At 44.0% G+C, this 18,153-nt stretch overlaps 1 protein-coding gene across 9 annotated transcripts in view; it reads right to left on the bottom strand.

Annotated features, from left to right (window-relative positions):
- The window catches only part of FAM185A (family with sequence similarity 185 member A), a 71,783-nt gene that overhangs the window by 27,152 nt on the left and 26,478 nt on the right, over positions 1–18,153 (bottom strand). For 6 of the 9 annotated variants that reach the window (XM_087934284.1, XM_087934282.1, XM_026701740.2 and 3 more), the window contains 2 exons: positions 12,892–12,990; positions 8,753–8,887 (listed from right to left, as the gene is read on the bottom strand). In XM_087934284.1, coding sequence (XP_087790410.1) covers positions 8,753–8,887; positions 12,892–12,990 — 234 coding nt within the window. Of the gene's footprint in view, positions 1–8,752; positions 8,888–12,891; positions 12,991–17,161; positions 17,488–18,153 lie in introns of those variants that run through there. The other 3 variants (XM_087934286.1, XM_026701756.2, XM_087934285.1) reach the window with 2 other exon arrangements.

Raw genomic sequence — 18,153 nt, 5'->3', positions numbered from 1 at the left:
TGAAGCGTCCGCTGAGGCATAGACATCAATTTTATAATTTCTGACAAGTTGCCGCTCTGCAGATTTCGTCTATGGAAGCCCGTGTGGCCCATGCTGCTGATGTTGCCGCACTCCTTGTTGAGTGGGCTGTAATGCCCTTAGGAACTGAGATGGACTGGCATTCGTAACTTTTAGCTATGGTGGCTCTCAACCATCTACCAATGGTCGTCGATGAGACCTTGTGTCCTAAAGTGGATGGGTTGAAGGATAGGAATAGAGCCTCAGATTTTCGAAATGCTGCCGTACAGTCTAGATAGATGCTTAGCGCCCTTCAAACGTCAAGTCGATGCCATTGATGCTCCAGTCTATGAGATGGTTTCGGACAATATCCCCCGATATTGGGGCTGATGCCAGCTTTTAAAATTATTATTGTTGTTGTTGTTGTTGTTGTTATTTGTACTTAGGGGTGATGCCTACCCCTGTGGTTGAAAGTAGAACGCTTCTCCAGGAGTGTAAGTCTCTCTATATATATATCTATATACACACACATATATACACATACACACACATATATACACACACATATACATATACATATACGTGCCTATATCTACATGTAAAACTGTGTATATGGGAAACAGTATCTAAGGGTCCCCAACAAGGGAAACCCCCAAGCGCTCCAAGCAAGAAATATTCTGGATCCCTGGTCCCCAACAAGGGAAACCAGCTATACAGGGCCTGGATGGATTCTTTCCTGTCAAAAACGTCCCGCTGTTTGAAATGGCACTTGCGGCTTCACTCCAATGTAATGATCCAAAAGCAATTGCAAAAAGAAAAAAAAAATCCTGTTTAAGGACTAGCCTGCTTATCCAACGCCAGCAAGATAAAAGAGAAATAATGCCAGGGAAGTGGAGTGGGAAAGTACTTGCCCTGGTCCCCAAGAAGGGAAACCAGCGGGGAATGGCGCCTGTGATATTTAGGCGCGAACTTGAAGCCAGCCGTTGAAAATGGCGGGAAGGCAGAATCTCCGATGTTAACTGCCTGAGCAGTTTAATGAGCCGCTGCTGCTGACTCTCTAAATTGTCAGATAAATGATCCTGTCAGTCGAAACGGCAAGGAAAAGTGAGCCGCGGCTGCAAGCGCTCCGCCAAGATTGCAGAGATAAGACGATCAGGGGATTAGATAAGCTAATTGCCTGAAGCCGCCGTCTCAGGCTGCCTGCCGAGTGGCAGGCTCCGCCAACCACAAAGAACTGCTCTCAAACTGATCGGGGGGATGACCTAATAGAGCCACAAACCTTGAAATCGCCAAATTAATTGGGAAAAAATTTACAAGCCGAATTAACCCAAGAGCAAACCTGAATTTTGACTAGCTGAATCAGGAAACCGTTCCAGTCAGGGAGTGCACAACCTCTTACCACGAAGGCTGAGCTAAAACTGGGGGACGCTGGGGAGGTGTCCCATGAAGGAGGAGGAGCGTCCCGGAAGCACCTCCCACTTCTGGATGTTCTGAACAGCTCATGGGAGAATAGAATAGAATAGAATAGAATAGAATAGAATAGAATAGAATAGAATAGAATAGAATAGAATAGAATATACAGAGTGGAGTGGAGTGGAGCGAAGGGGAATGGAACAGAACAGAACAGAATAACAGAGATTTATTAATATTTTGGTACCAACTAATAAGGTAACAGAGTCCGTGATGGGATTAAAATTTAAGGAGGTCTTGGAGGTCTTCTAGTCCAACTTCTAGTCTTCTAGTCTAGGCAGGAAACTATACCATTTCAGACACATGATTATCCAATTTCTTCTTAAAAACCTCCAGTGTTGGAGTATTTATAACTTCTGGAGACAAGTTTTAAATTTTAATAATGGCTCCAAATAGTTGAAGATGCATGGATCTTCCTTAATGAAAACACTCTGTAGGTAAATCTAGATTCTTTTGTGTGGATAGTGACTATTTCCAGTTTTAAAGTGATACTTTCTATTGCTGAAGGTTATTGTTGACTGTGGTCAGACAAGAACTGGAGTACTGTAGATAGCAATTGCTGTGTCAACAGTTCTGCACCAAGGCCAGAAGTATGCAATGTTCTCCAACTATTTTCCAAAATAATAAAATTACAAGCATCTTTTGACAAAGGGTAATCAGAAATTCTCAAGTTCTTACACATCATTTTTCTCTCCAAAATGAAAGCATGAACCACTCACCTGCTTCCTATTCCTATCAGCGGTTTTAACTTTTTCTATAATATATTACACATATAAAATGCAGAATGTAGGTTATGTAGCACAGAATATGTAGATAAGCCCTCACCTATCTCATATATATAGGTAGGGAATCAAACACTCTGTGGTCATAGAAATTTTGATTGTAACTATATAGATGACTCCCTCTGTATGCTTAAAGAGAATTATTAATATTTTGGTACCAACTAATAAGGTAACAGAGTCAGTGATGGGATTAAAATTTTTTTTACTATCGGTTCTGTGGGCATGGCTTGGTGGGCGTGGCAGGGGAAGGATACTGCCCCTGTCAGAGTCTGATTCGGAGGGGGAGGCCAAGCAGCTGACAAGGAGCGGGAGTGTGGCTCTGTTAGCTGTGGAAGAAACTGGGGAAGGGCAAAGTCCAGCTGGGCAAAGCAGGGGAGAGGTAGAGCAAGGTAGAGGGAATTCAGAGGAAGACCCAGACCCACCCCCTCTTCATCCTAGGGCACGCAGGGAGGAACGGAGAAGGGAGCAACATGAGTTGCGTGGCTTAGGGGGGAGGAAAGGGCCCTGATTCCCTTCAATAGCTTCGGCTGGGAACAGTGTTTATAAAAGGAAGCTGCATGCAGCAAATTGTTGGGAGCAAATTGTGAATTTATCTAGTATCCTCAAGGCTTATCTGTGTTCCTGGCGTCTTCCCAACCGTGTGAGTTTTGCCATGCTTTCAAGTCTGCAATTCCTTCTCTTGCCCTGTCAAGTTAATTACTGCAGTGTGGTTTGTGTGGATTTTTAGTTACAGTTTGCATGTACTTTGTTTTCGGGCTGAATTTCCTCCACTTAAAGGCTGTTCCTGGGAGAGTTTTTCTCCAGCTGAAGGTAACTGGACATTGGGGGAAAAGTTGGAGATAATGAAAGGACTCTTGCTTATTTGATTGTGTTGCCTTTGTGCCAGCTATGCTAGCTGGAGAATTCTGGGAGTTGAAGTCCACAAGTCCACAAGTTTGGGGACCCCTGAAGGACCAGCACAAATGCAGCAATAAATGAGACCAGATTAATTACTATCTGTTGGTTGAATGAAAGTAATGAAAATTCCATTGACAAAAGAAAATACTTACAGATTTTCAACTATATAGCTGCTGCAGAGATGATAACTTCAGACCATTGGCAACTAATTCACATTTATGACCTTCTCACCAGCAAAGTCAATGGCTCACTTAACAACCATGTTACTAACTTAGGACCCGCAAGGGATTCACTTAACAAATGTGGTGAGAAGACCCATAAAATGGTGCAAAGCCCACTTAACAAATTTCTCACTGAATAACATACATTCTGGGCTCCCTTGTGATCGTACGTCGAAGAATACCTCTATTCTCTCTGAAATATTCACGTCTTGCTCAAGTTTATGGCTTCTTCCAAACTACCCGGCAACATTTTTTACAGCAATTTTTCCAACCTTGTTCTAACAATCCTAGAGAGCCTTAAGACAGCTTAAGCAGCTGTTTCCTGAAATGAAAAATGAAGGGTTCTCTCTCCATACAAGCTGGAATCCAAGGGCTTAAATAACATTTTTTCCTGTGGTTATTATCACCGGGTTATTTTTCTCCCTAGGGTCTATTTTCGGCTTCTGGACTGAGAATACGAGGGCTAAGCAAACTGAACCAAGTTCGAGAGGACCCCAGCAAAGCTTTATAAAACGAGTGCAAAAGTTGGAAGGACTGTTTGTGGTGGTGGTGTGTAAAAACACTTAGCTAACATGATTTATGAGAAAAGCTCTTTGTTCGGCAACTTCACCTCTCTCTGGAATGTGGAGTTGAGATTATTCATCTCCCCTGACTGCGCAGTATTAGATCATGGACATAGTCCAGGGAAGGAAAACATACATTACTGGAAAAATGACCCAGGCCATAAATTAAATCCACAAGAGGTATAACGAGGAACAATGGCAGAATAAATTACTACATTTCAAATAATAATGACCTTACCTTCTTTAGAGACAAGAATTACACTATCATATGCACATGATAGTGCATATGATGATATGTTTGTCATTTAATGACCCCCATAATCCCTTGCGGGGTGGAGTTGGGGCAACTAAATGGAACTGAGTGTTTACTGGCCAGATGCCTTTCCTGTCTCCAGTGCAGAGTTATATTCAGTAGATACATTCCCATTGTGCCCAGGGAGAGAAATATCTGCCTCTAGCTAGGATCAAACTCACAGCCTCCTGATTGTGAGGTGAGAACTCCACCTAGTCTAGGCCACCGCACCACTCTGCATATGGCTCTATGCATATGACTATATGTATATGGTGCATATGACTATTGCATATGACTATCCACCCCACAGCTCTGCCTGCTGTTCTCCTGCATTGTCTTCATATCTGCAGGGGAAAAAAGGCCAGGAGTATTTTTTCTCTATTGTGTAGAACAGTGGCCCCCAACCTTTTTTTTTGCCACGGCCCGGTACTTGCATCACAAAATGATCCACGGCCCGGTACCGGCATCAGCACACATGACAAGGCAAGGCGAGCCAAGCCAAGTGACCGACCAGCCAGCCGTCCCCCACTTCTCCCCGCCACCTTCAACTCCTCCTTTGTACCTTTGTCGATGGGCTTCGCTTTGGGACGGCTTCGGGACGGTCGCTCAGCTCGCCTTGCCTTGGGTGCTGAAAGAATCCTCGTGCCTTAGTTTCATTCGAAGCCCCCCCCCCCCTTCGATGAAACTAAGGCGTGAGGATTCCTTCAGGACCCAAATGCCGCTTTCCAACCGGAAAAGCTCACCCAGAAGCACTTTCTCATCAAACAAGATGGTGGCACCCAGCAAACCGGCAGCCCGGTAGGAAATGTTCCACGGACCGGTACTGGTCCGTGGCCCGGTGGTTGGGGACCCCTGGTGTAGAACTTTTTCCGACAGAGATAGAGATCTGGAAATATTTGTGGCAGCGTAAGTAATTCGCCTTTGTTGTGGCCTGTTGGGCTGCCAGCCCCTCCAGCAGCCGAGTCAGATGAGGAGGCGGTGGCATGGGAGTCAGGGAAGCATCAAGGCAACCTGAGAGCTCCGAAGGGGAAGAGGGAATGGAGCTGGCAGAGAGAGAGAGAGAGGCGGAGCCTGGATTATCCATCAGCCCTCAGATGAGAGTCAACAGCCCCTAGGTCTGGAGGTGGCTGATGAGGAAGAGGAGGAACAGCTGGGTCCAGTGCCTGCTGTGTGGACGCGGAGAAGGCAGGGGAGAGGAGAGCAATGGAAATCTATGGGCTGGTCCTTGGGATGGAAAAGCCACCGCTGCTACTGAAGCCCCACCCTAGCTCTGGGGATAAAAGGCAGGGGGCAGAGATGAATAGTTATGGCACAGAGAGAGAAAGAGAGAGAGAGAGAGAGAGAGTAAAAATGCAACTAGACTTTGACCCAATGTCAAAATGAACATAGCCGTTAGCAGTTGTTGGACTTACATTGATCATCTATGCAGCTTTTTTTTTTTTTACTCTAACAGCAGAGTTTGAACTATTATTTATGGTGGGAGTGTGCAGGTAGCAAACACTGTAACATGATGATGATTAATTTGGGACCTTTTAATGAGAGCTTACAGTAAGAACTGAAGCAAACCTCTTTTTTCCCCCTTCTATTTGGGCTCAGACTTTTCCAGCTGTAAACAGCTGTTTTCCACTGCAATTAATTTGTTTTCTGTACTCAGCGTCTTCCTACCAAAATATACCCAAGCCTAAATGACTATCTTAAAAAAAAATCTTACAAAAACTGAATACATTTCAATCTTTGAGCAACAGTATTAGAAATCTGAAGATTTCATACAGTGCTTAACAAAAACCGAAGAAGCAAAGAATGGAGGAAGGCCGGCTGCATCCACAAAGGTAAACGAACAAGATTCTGAATTTGGGAAGAGAACTCTATGCCTCAACACCTTATTTCTCACACAAATGAACCTACTCACCGAGTGGATAATGGCAAGAAGAGCCTCTGATAAAGCATTTCTTATTATCGATAACACACTGAAAAGTGTTGTTGTGGCCTGTTGGCTGCCGGCCCCTTCAGCAGCCAAATTAGAGGAGGAGGAGGAGGAGGAGGAGGAGGTGTGGGAGTCAGAATTAGCATCAGGGCAATCTGGGAGCTCTAAGAGGGAAGAGAGAATGGAGCTGGCAGAGAGAGAAAGAGACAGAGGCAGAACCTAGGCCATCCATCGGCCCTCAGATGGAGAGTCAACAGTCCTCAGGTCTGGAGGTGGCTGATGAGGAAGAGGAGGAACAGCTGGGTCCAGTGCCTGATACACGAATGCGCAGAAGGCAGAGGAGAGGAGAGCAGTGGAAATCTATGGGCCGGTCCCTATTTTTCTACCTGCATTTTTTACATGCTTTCAAACTGCTAGGTTGGCAGAGGCTGGGACAAGTAACGGGAGCTCACTGTTACGCGGTGTTAGGAAGTCGAACCGCTGAACTGCCAACCTTTCTGATCGATAAGCTGAGAGTCTTAGCCACTGAGCCACCACGTCCCTCTGAGATTCATAATTATAATTATGAGTAATTATGAATAATACTCCTTAATCATAATTATGATTATGGGATTCATAAGGTAGCATAAAAACATTTGTAAACTTCTCCCTCGCTCTCTCCCAAAGGAACTTGCCAAGTTGTTTATGCAACTTCTCTCCAGGTTCAAATATGGAGTTTATGGCCTTCCACACTATTCTTGTTGTAGAAAATAAATGCGATGGGTTTGGTTAGTTTCCTATTTGGGAAGCCCACCCACTCCATCCCAAATCATCAAGAAAGACGCATGTCGCTGCTGGTGGTTTATTTTTTTACACTTCCAAAATAAACTTTCTGACTAAGGGTTTCTTTCTGCAAATACGGACGGCATGACCTGATCAGCTGCACTTCAAGGCCATTCTTATAAATAAAATAAAGTCACGGTCAGCCAAGCCAGTCGTCTGGCCGTTAACAAGGACATTCCTTAACCGTGACAAGCAAGGTCAACCTATTTTATTCAGAGCTATGTAACCTTCGGTCTAGCGGACTCCATTTGGAGCATGGAAGTGAGGGACGAAAGTGGGTTGCAAGTCCTGCCAAAGTTTTTAGATAAATCGGACATGATTTGGATGAACAGTCTAAGTTGAAGAGCATACGTCATATTACAGATATATGGAGAGACTTGCTTTGATCATTGTGTGTGGTTTTGCTCTTTCTCTCTCTCTCTGTCTCTCTCAATCTCTCTCTCCCTCTTTCTCTCAATCTCCATGTCTCTCAATTTCTCTAACCCCATCTGTTTCTGTCTTTCTCTCAATTTCTTTTTCTCTGTGTGTCTCTCTCAATTTCTTTCTCTCTTTATCTCAATCTCTCTCTGTCTCTCACTCAATTTCTCTCTGTGTGTGTGTCTCTCTCAATTTCTCTCTCTCTTTATCTCAATCTCTCTCTGTCTCTTGCTCAATTTCTCTAACCCTGTTTCTCTCAATTTCTCTCTCCATCTCTCTTTCTCTCCCCCTCTTTCCCCCTCTCTATCTTTTCTCTTTTAATCACTCTCTCACACACACACTCTCAGCCTCTTTCTTTCAATCTGTCTTTCTTTCGATCTTTCTTTCAATGTATGAGAGAGAGAGAGAGAGCATATCCAAACTTTTTGGCTTGCCTGGGCTGTGTTGAGTGAAGAGGAATTATCTTGGGCCACATGTAAAATATATAATATAGTTATTGCTAAAACTCACATCATAAAGTTAAAAGTTTACGATCTTGTGGGGACCACATTATTAGCTGTCCAGTGCTATCTATGGCCTGTGGGGTTTGGGATGGACACACCTGCACTAAACAAAGCAAGGAAACATTTGATTCTCTTCCCTACAAATGCAAACATATTTCAATTTTCCTTCTCTCTCTCTCTCTCTCTCTCTCTCTCTCTCTGTGTGTGTGTGTGTGTGTATGAGCAAAAATTGACGGAGATTAATTTTGTTTCTTATTTGGAAACCGCTTTTGGACTTTGTGCTTGAAGTGGAAAGAAAATGAAATCTATTCTACTCTACCCTACTCTCTATATAAATGCAGATAAATACTAATTGTATTCCTATTTCCTGACAGTTAGAACAATTAAATCAGCGGAACCACTTGCCTCCAAAAGTTGTGAATGCTCTAACACTGGAAGTTTTTAAAAAGATGTTGGATAACCATTTGTCTGGAGTGGTGTAGGGTTTCCTGCCTAAGCAGGGGGTTGGGCTAGAAGACCTCCAAGGTCCCTTCCAACTCTGCTATTCCGTTCCGTTCCATTCCATCTATTCCATTCCGTTCCGTTCCATTCTTATTCTATTCTATTCATGTCTCTTCTGCTTTAATCCTCAAGAAGCTGAAGACTAAAACCATTGTTTCTGAGCTGAAATTAAACGGAATTCACAAACACATCTGAATTCAAGAACTCTGGTTAGTTCCAACAGGCCAAATTGAAAAAAAAAGGGGGGGGAGGGGTTTAGGATGTGGCTTGTTCTGTAAACCCAGACAGCCACCCATTGCAGAAAATTTGTTTCACTGGAAAATGTGATGTGTTTTCAGGAGATTATCAACAAACAAATCTCACCCGTCACTGCGACACGATCTTCACTCGAGACAGTCTGGATCTCCTGCAATTGGATTTCTGGACTGATTTCCACCTTCCTTCCAGACAATTTCAGAGAAGTTTGAAGAGTTGCAGGTACCTTGAGGGTAATGGAACCTGTTATGGAGAGCGAGGAAAGGATTCACATTAAACAAACTATGAAGCAAATTCTTTCAACCGCAGAATGAGCCTCTCTGCTAATATGATTGTTGTTAGTAGAAAATTTGCTTTTGTCCATGCCTGTGGCTCTAAAACTGGACTGAAGAATGTAGTTAGTCCTCGACTTACCACCACAATGGAGCCAAAAAATCTCTGTTGTTAAGGGAGACATTTGTTTGCTCCCCATTTTACGTCGTCACAAAATCTCCAGAACTGTAAAGCCTACAAACTTGAAATTTGGCACGTATGTGTAAGTTTATTTTATTTCTCAATTTGTCAAATTTAAACACTGCCCATCTCGTACGCTGGCCAGGATAAAGTTAAAAGTATTTTTTTAAAAAACCAAATGTGTACACTTGGGGAAACAAAACAACCACTTCACAAAACACGTGGCACAAGATAGTAGAAGGAACCCCTCAGGGCAAGATTCAGAAGTCCATCTGCATTTAAAAAAACAAAGGTTGCTCTTTTGAAGACAGCAAAGTCCACATTTTGGACAGGGAGGACAAGGTCTCTCTATTACAAACAAAGCAACTATTGTGGTTCGCCGGCAGCCTGTGCAGACGGCAGCGGAATCGGACGGTGGGGAAGAACAGGGACCAGTCCAGTAGTCTGGGGAGGACTCAGACGAGGGTCCTGCGTCCGATGCAGAGATGGGGCCAGGACCATCTGGGAGTGGGGTGCTGACTCTGGAGCCTCCAGAGTCTGGAAGGAGCGAGGCAGAGGAACAAAGGGAGCCTGTTCCCAGTGCGTGTATGCACAGAGCTGCTAGAAGGCGAGAGCAGCTGAAACAAAAGGGGTGACTCAGGAGTAAGGCTTGGAGGTGTTTGCCCCTCCCATAAGGTATAAAGGACAGGCAAAGGTAATGAAACCTTTGCAGGAAGCAAAATCATTTGTTCTGTTCGGATTAATCCTTGAAGCTATGTGTGGACTTGGTACTTCAGTTAGTTTTTTATAGTTCAATTGGTACTTTAGTTGTTGGCAGCAATTCAAAGGAGAGAAAGGTGGGTGCTTATCTTGAGGGACTGTTTGGGACTCATTACGGGCTGGGAATGAAAATAATTCCCAGCGTTGAAATAAGATGAGTTGTTTTAACTAAGTGTGTGCTTAATTACGGTCTCAGAGGCCCTTGGTCAGAACAGCAAGTCTAATAGCACTTAGATTTATACAGGTGGTCCTTAGAACAGTTCATTTAGTGACCATTCAGTTCCAATGGCACTGAAAAAAGGGACTTATGACCGTTTTCTACATTTACAACCATTGAAGCATTCCCCATGATCATGTGATCAAAATTCACATGCTAGGCGACTGACTCATATTTATGACAGTCGCAGTGATGGGGTCACATGATCCCTTTTGCGACCTTCCAACAAGCAAAGTCAATGGGGGAAGCCAGATTCCCTTAACAACTGGATTACAAACTTAACAACTGCAGTGATTCACTTAACAACACACCACTCAAAGGGTGTTCATCCCAAATTGCATAGCTAAAAATCTGTAGAGATTCTCAGTCCTCCAGATCATGGTTCCCCCAAAGGTGCTTTTTTCAGGAGGCAACTGGACTTTCTTGTTTTTTACTTTGAAGACGTTTCGCTTCTCATCCCAGAAGCTTCTTCAGCTCTGACTGGATGGTGGGAGAATGGAAAGATTGATATTCCTTGCAGACAGCGGTCATTTGCATCTTTTTAGAGGGGCATTGAGGCCACTTGGAGGTGTATCTGTGTCCTCGTGGTCACCTGAGTAGCATAAATGGTTCTTGTCAATAAGAAAGTCTAGTTGTCTCCTGAAAAAGCACCTTTGGGATAACCATGACCTGGATGATGGAGAATCTCTACAAACTTTTAGTTATGCAATTTGGGATGAATACCCTTGGGATGGTGTGGGAGTAGAATAGATTTCCAGAGGGAAAAAAACTGCAGACTACAGGAACCAGGAGCACCACTCAGGTGGCCCTGAGGACACAGATAAACCTCCAAGTGGCCTCAACGACCATCTAAAAGGATGCAAATGATCAGCTGTCTTCAAGAAATAGAAATCCTTCCATTCCCCACTGTTCCGTCCGAGAATCTCTACACACAAAGTGTTCACATTGCAAGCATCTCTGGATTTCCTGCAAGCACAAAGTACTGAGTGTGCATTTTTAGGAAAGGAAGGTCCTGCCTCTTGGCTTCACTTCAGACTCCCCCAAGTTCTGGCTTGGAAATACTGAGTAATCCAGCCAAGAAACACTGGCTAAGTGTTTGCTCCATATTTACGTGGAACCAAGCTGGCGAAAGACCTCCGCATACAGCCGATCCATCCGCTCTCCTATCTACTAACAGGGAGATAAATATTAGAGAACAGATGATACGTAACATCAGAAGTGGGGTTTTTTTAAACTCTAAAACATCAGAAGTTAATTTTCCCTGTTCATCTAAGAGCTTAGTTTTGAAAATTCACAAAGAAAAATAATAATCAAGAAAATATTTGTCTAATTTATTTGAAGCTGATATTAGGGAATGGATGATACGTTCGTTACCTCAGAAGTGGTTTTTATTTTTAAACTCTAAAACATCAGAGGTTAATTTTCCCTGTTCACTTAAGAACTTAATTTTGAAAATTCACAAGAAAAATAATCATCAAGAAAATATTCATCTAATCTAATTGAAGGTGATATTAGGGAACAGATGATACGTTACCTCAGAAGTGGGATTTTTTTTTTTAACTCTAAAACATCAGAGGTTAATATTCTCTGTAAACCTAAGAACTTAGTTTTGAAAATTCATGACAAAAATAATAATCAAGAAAATCTATTTAATTGAAGCAGATATTAGGGAATGGATGATACATTACTTCAGAAGGATCCTCGACTTACAACCATAATGGAGCCCCAAATTTCCATTGCTAAGTGAGACCGTTCTGTGAGTTTTGCCCCATTTTGCGACCTTTCTTGCCATGGTTGTTAAGTGAATCACTGCAGTAACACGGTTGTTAAGTGGATCCCAGCATCCCCGTTGGTTTCGCTTGTCAGAAGGTCGCACAAGAGGATTGCACAACACTGCAACCGCTGTAAATATGAATCAGTTGCCAGATGTCTGGATGCTGATCCCATGACCTCGGGGATGATGTAATGGCCGTAAGTGTGAAAAACGGTCATAAGTCACTTTTTTCAGTGCTGTTGTAACTTTGAATGGTCATTAAATGAACGGTTGTAAGTCGAGGCCTCCAATCTCTCCTGATATGTTTTTGTCCCTCAGATCGTGCACCATTTTTGTTGCCTATCCTATCTCTGGACTTGCTCAAAATTTTAAACTAGCTCCATAACTGTGCTTCGCTACGAAACTATGGTCGGGCTTAGTTTTGGGGGACAAAAATAACGGAAAAAAATTCTGCCTCTGCCTACCAGCATCCATCAATATTCATCTGGCTAGTGTCCTGTCAGTGTGTGAGAGAGTTGAGGGCTGTTTGGAAAGTGAAACAGTATTTGCTGTGTGAGCAAGAAGGAGACAGCAAGGAGCCTGGGCGTGGCTTAGCTCAACTGTTCTGTACTAAAGCTGCTTAGTGCTGTGAAAGTAAAACTGAAACTCCTCTCCTCTGCTTGTGTTTTGCATTTGGAAGAGATTCCTTTTCAGGTGGGGAGGGGGAGTAGAACTCTTTAGCATCAGAGCGTAATAATAATAATAATAATAATAACAACAACAACAACAACAATAATATATGAAATACTAATGCTCTGATGGTCATTTTGAAAAATCCTTCCCTAGTGAGCACCTAGAAGTCAAGAGGGACATATGTGCCAAATTTCAGGTTTGTAGGTTTTACGGTTCTGGAGATTTTGTGATGATGCCTGAGTGGTCTTTTGCTTTTATATAGAGAGATTATTTTAATTCTCCTGGTTGCAGGGCATCTTAAGTGGGGAAATTGCTCTTCAAGGCAGCCCAGCAATCCCCAATATTAATCTTTAAATTTACTAACTCACTCACCTTCCTGAGAAGCCAGATTAACTTCTCCGGTTTGACGAAGAACGTAGGCGTTTATCTCTCCTCGACTTGTCAAGGCTTTTAAAGATCCTTCAGAAGAATCTGAAAATGGGGGGGAGCAGGAAAGCACTCAGCTCTGTGTAAACGTCAATTAATTCATGGGTTATTTTGCTCATTTCTAAGTGCCTTAGAAACTTTTGCTTTCAAGAAAAAAAAAATGCATCCTGGAGATTTTTTGTTTGGAAATAGGCAAAAGGACAGAGTGTTCTTTCTATATTTAAACTTTGATAGATAGTTTGAGGCTCGGTAAGCATCAAGCAAGAGCGAGCACATCTGCAAGTATTCAGTGAAGGTAACTAAACTTAGCTCTAAAAATGTTCAGCCATCTTGATGTAGACCCGAGATATATGTATTGTTTTTTCTCTTTCAAGAAAGCAGGAAGTGCTGGGCAGTCCAAAGCAAAAGGCTACGCCCATAATCCTAAATGGAGCTTGTTTACAAAAATGGTAATTAATCTTAACAGGATAACACTTGCAGTGGTGGGATTCAATTTTTTTTTTACTACCTCTTCTGTGGGCATGGCTTGGTGGGCATGGCAGGGGGAGGATACTGCAATATCTCCATTCCCTCCCCACTCCTGGGGCAAGGTTATTATAAAATCCCCATTTCCTCCCCACCCCACTAACCTGCTTTCCAGCTCCGTTCTCCTGTGCAGGGCAACCAAAGAAGACCCAGCTGATCAGCTGGGACTCAGTGGGAGGCAGAGAAGAGATGGGGGCAGAGCCAGCCAGAGGTGGGATTTGCCGGTTCTCCGAACTAATCAAAATTTCCGCTACTGGTTCTCCAGAACTGGTCAGAGCTTGCTGGATAACAGAGTTGGAAAGGACTCTGGAGTTTTCTAGTCCAACCCACTGCTCAGCCAGGAGACACTATACCAGTGGTGGCTAACCTTTTGGGGCTCCTGTGCCAAAAACTGTGTCGCAGCTTGCATGCGTTTGCGTGCCAGCACCCAGAAGGCAATGCACATGCCCCCCACGCCCCCTATGCATGTGCACGCAGTCTCCACCCACCAACCCCCACCGCCCCCTTACCTGCACTGCCTCATAGCTGATTTTCAGTGGGTTGGAGGCGTTTTTTGGCCTTCCAAAGTCTTGAGAAAGGCTTCTGCAGGCTTTGCAGGGCGAAAACTAGCCCTGTTTTGTCACTTCCGGTATTTTCGGAAAAACAGGAAGTGACAAAATGGGGCTAGTTTTCAGCCTGCAAAGCCTGCAGAAGCCTTCCTCAAGCCTTTGGGAGGCCAAAAAAGGCCTCAAACCCACTGAAAATCAGCTGTGAGACGCGTGCATGTGCAGTGAGGTAAGTTTGCCTGCAGCTTGCATGCCAGCACAAATGGCTCTGTGTGCCACTTGTGGCACGTGTGCCATAGGTTTGCCATTACAGCCCTATACTATTCCAGACAAATGGTTGTCCAGTCTCTTCTTGAAAATCTCCAGTGGTGGAGAACCTACAACTTCTGTCGGGTTTTTTCACAGGGAAGAAATTTCTCCTTGGTTCTAGGTTGCTTCTCTTCTTGACTAGTTTTAATCCATTGTTTCTTGTCCTGGTGCTGTGGAGAATAAACTGATTCCCTCTTCTTTGGGGCAACCCCTCAAATACTGGAAGAATTGTATCCCCCGGTCCTTCTTTTCACTAGACTAGACATGCCCAGTTCCTGCAACCGTTCTTCATATGTTTTAGCATCCAGTCCCCTAATCATCTTTGTTGCTCTTCTGTGCACTCTTTCCAGTTTCTACATCTTTTTTAAAAACATGGTGACCAAAACTGGATGCTGTAATCTAAGTGCTATTATTCTTCATTAACCAATCAATCAATCAATTAATTGCATTAATTAATCCAATGAATAAAACTAAGTAGGTGAAGCTTCATTAATTGCAGCTTCTCCTCCCTCCTATATCCAGAATAAGAGTTCAGAAATGCATTTGAAAGAAAAGAAGTTTGCTAAAAATTCTACAGAGATATGATGGAATATAAAAGAGAGATTCATTAATATGCACATCAATCTTAAACCCAATTAACTGAGGACAATCCTTGCAGACACCATTATACATGCATGTCATTTTCCCAGAAACATGTATTTTATCCCAAGGATTGATGAGTAAGAAACCAGAAAAAAACAAAACAAATGATGCCAATTTTTCATCTTTCTGATGAGCAGTTAGTAGTTTTTTGACAATTTTCTCTATTTATGGAATGAGCAAACCTGACCAAGGGTATCACCTATATTAGCAGGGGTGGGCTTCCTCTCCTCTCCTCTCCCCTTCCTTTCCTTTCCTTCCCTTTCTCTTCCCTTATCTTCTTCTCTTCTCTTTTCTTCCCTTTCCCTTCCCTTCCCTTCCCTTATCCTCTTCTCTTCTCTTCCCTTCCCTTATCTTCTTCTCTTCTCTTTTATTCTCTTCTCTTCTCCTCTTCCCATCCCTTCCTTTCCCTTCTTCTCTTCTCTTTTCTTCCCTTCCCCTCTTCCCATCCCTTCCTTTCCTTCTTCTCTTCTCTTCTCTTCTCTTCTCTTTCCCTTTCCCTTCCTTATCTTCTTCTCTTTCTCTCTCTTCTCTTCTCTTCTCTTCTTCTTCTCTTCTCTTCTCTTCTCTTCCCCTCCCCTTCCCCTTCCCTTCCCTCTCTTCTCTTCTCTTCTCCTTTTCCCTTCTCTCTCCTCTCCTCTCCTTCTCAGGGATGGGCTTCAAATTTTTTAGCAACGGGTTCTCTGCCCGATGGCTGGGTGGGCGTGGCCTAGTCAGCCTCCTGCACCATGGTGGCGGGCGGGGGGATGTTTTTGCCCTCCCTGGGCTCTGGAGGCTTTCCTCAAGCATTCTGGGAGAGCAAAAATGGCCTTCCTTGGCTCCCGAGGCCATCCGAAGGCCGGAAACGGGCCCATTTCCACCCTTCCCAAACTTCCAGGAGGCCCGTTTTTCACTCTCCCAGAGCCTGCATGTGTGTCCTGCACTTACCTGCATCCAAAACAGGCCGCGTGGGGACTCCTAGGCGTGGAGGGGCTGGGAGGGATGTGCAGGGCCAGGAGTGGGATTTGGGGGTTCTCCAAACTGCACAGAATCTTAGCTAGGGGATCTCCCGAACCCCTGCAAACCCCTAATAGCCCACCCCTGCCCATTAGTAATTACAGAAAGCACAGGGGGTCGTCCACCTACGACCACAATGGAGTCCAAATTTCTGTTCCTAAGTGAGACATTTGTTAAGTGCCCCATGGTACAATCTTTATTAATTTCATAAATATGAGTCGGTTGCCAGGCGGCTGAATTTTAATCATGTGGCTGTGGGGGACAACTGCAACGGTTGTAACTGTGAAAAATGGTCATAATAAGTCCCTTTTTTCAGGGCTGCCATAACTTCGAATGGTCATTAAACGAACTGTTGTAGGGCGAGGACTGCTTGTTCTTCATCAAAATAAAAATGCAGCTGGGATAGAAAGGGTGATTTAAAAAAAAAAATGTTCTCTTTTGTTTTGCAAAAGATTGTGCTAGTTACTACTAGAAACCAAAGTAAAACCTAGATTAAGGTAGGCTCAAACTTTGAGGGCCATACAGGAGTTCTATTAATCTCAAGGGAATTAGAGTACAGCTTGCCTTTTAACTAAGCTCTCGGATGACAGATATGAGCAAATTCTCTTTTCTAACCCCTATGCAAAAAAAGGAGGAGGAGGAAAAGGAGGAGGAGGAAGAAGAATGAGAAGGAGGAGGGGGGAAGAAGAAGGAGAAGGAGGAAGGAGAAGGAGGAGAGAAGGAGAAGGAGAGGGGAGGGGGAGGAAGAAGAGGAGGAGGAGGAAGGAGGAGGAGGGGGGGAAGAAGAAGGAGAGGAGAAGGAGGAGAAGGAGAAGGAGAGGGGAGGGGGAGGAAGAAGAGGGAGGAGGAGGAAGGAGGAGGAGGGGGAGGAAGAAGAAGGAGAAGAAGAAGGAAAAAAGGAGAAGGAGAAGGAGAGGGGAGAGGAAGAGGGAGCGGAAGAAGAAGAGGAGGGGGAGGAAGGAGGAAGAGGAGGAGGGGGAGAGAAGAAGGAGAAGAAGAAGGAAAAGGAGGAGAAGGAGAAGAAGAAGGAGGAGAGGGGGAGAGGGAGGGGGAGGAAGAAGAGGAGGAAGGAGAAGGAGGAAGGGGAGGGGGAGGAAGAGGAAGAGGAAGGAGGAGGAGGAAGAGAAGGAGAAGAAGGAGAGGGGGAGGGGAGGAAGAAGAGGGAGGAGGAGGAAGAAAAAGAAGAAGGAGAAGGAGAGCAAAATATACCATCTGTTTTCTGGAAAAATACAGCCATGAATCGGCATTATTAATGACAGCTTCAATCTCAGCTTCCTTCTCACCAAACCCAAAGGGATCTGGTGACATTTGAGAAAGAAGATGGGAATGTGGGTCACCACTATTTTGATTCTTTAGCTGATGGCACATTTTGGCTGGAATCTGCAGAAGGCAGGAGAGAACCAGGAGGAGAAGCAAATCCACTTCAGCTCTACTGATGGAGACGTGTCCTTGTTGCCGCTGAGTAAGACCACACTTCGATTATGGCATCCAGTTTTGGTCGCCACAGTATAAGAAGGATGTTGAGACTCTAGTGCAGGGGTGTCAAAAAAAAAGAAGAAAGAAAGAAATACCCGTTTGGCTGAACCAGTAAATGTGTTTTTACTACCGGTTCGGCCAATCGGTAGCATTTTTTACTACCGGTTCGCTCGAACCGGCCTGAACCGGTAGAATGCCACTACTGATTCTGAGTCTAGTAATCTATTTCAGGAGAGTCGGATGGTCAACTCCTTGATCTCCTTTATGGCACTCCAGAATCTGCTTTTTGAGGGAGCTGCTTGCTTCTGCCTAACAGGAGAACGTGCCTTGGCTGAAGATCACTGTTGCTTAGCTTAGAAATAACCCCAGGAGATGATAAATAACAGATTTAGTCAGTGAAATATGAAAGACGTGTTCCCAGTTCGCAAATTAATAGGGTGTTTCCATCTCGAATCTTCTGAGGGAAACAAAACAAAACAAAACCAAAAAAAGCAAAATATAGAGTTTGGGAACCTTCTCTAAATCTGCCAGCCATAACATCTCCCAAAGAGAAAGTTAAAAGAATCCTAATTAAGAAAGGAAAAAGCTAAAGGCCCCAGGAGAAGGACAGGATGGAAACTATGCTTTCTGGATTTATTCCTCTTGCCAAGAATGACTCCAAGGACTTAATGAATGCGTACTGTAGATCGGTGTTTCTCAACCATGGCCTGAAGTCTCA

This window comes from Pseudonaja textilis, chromosome 5 (genome assembly GCF_049901715.1).
Source record: "Pseudonaja textilis isolate UNSWEBS1 chromosome 5, rPseTex1.2, whole genome shotgun sequence".
Taxonomy (NCBI): domain Eukaryota; kingdom Metazoa; phylum Chordata; class Lepidosauria; order Squamata; family Elapidae; genus Pseudonaja; species Pseudonaja textilis.
This window is presented reverse-complemented; position numbering and strand designations above follow the sequence as displayed.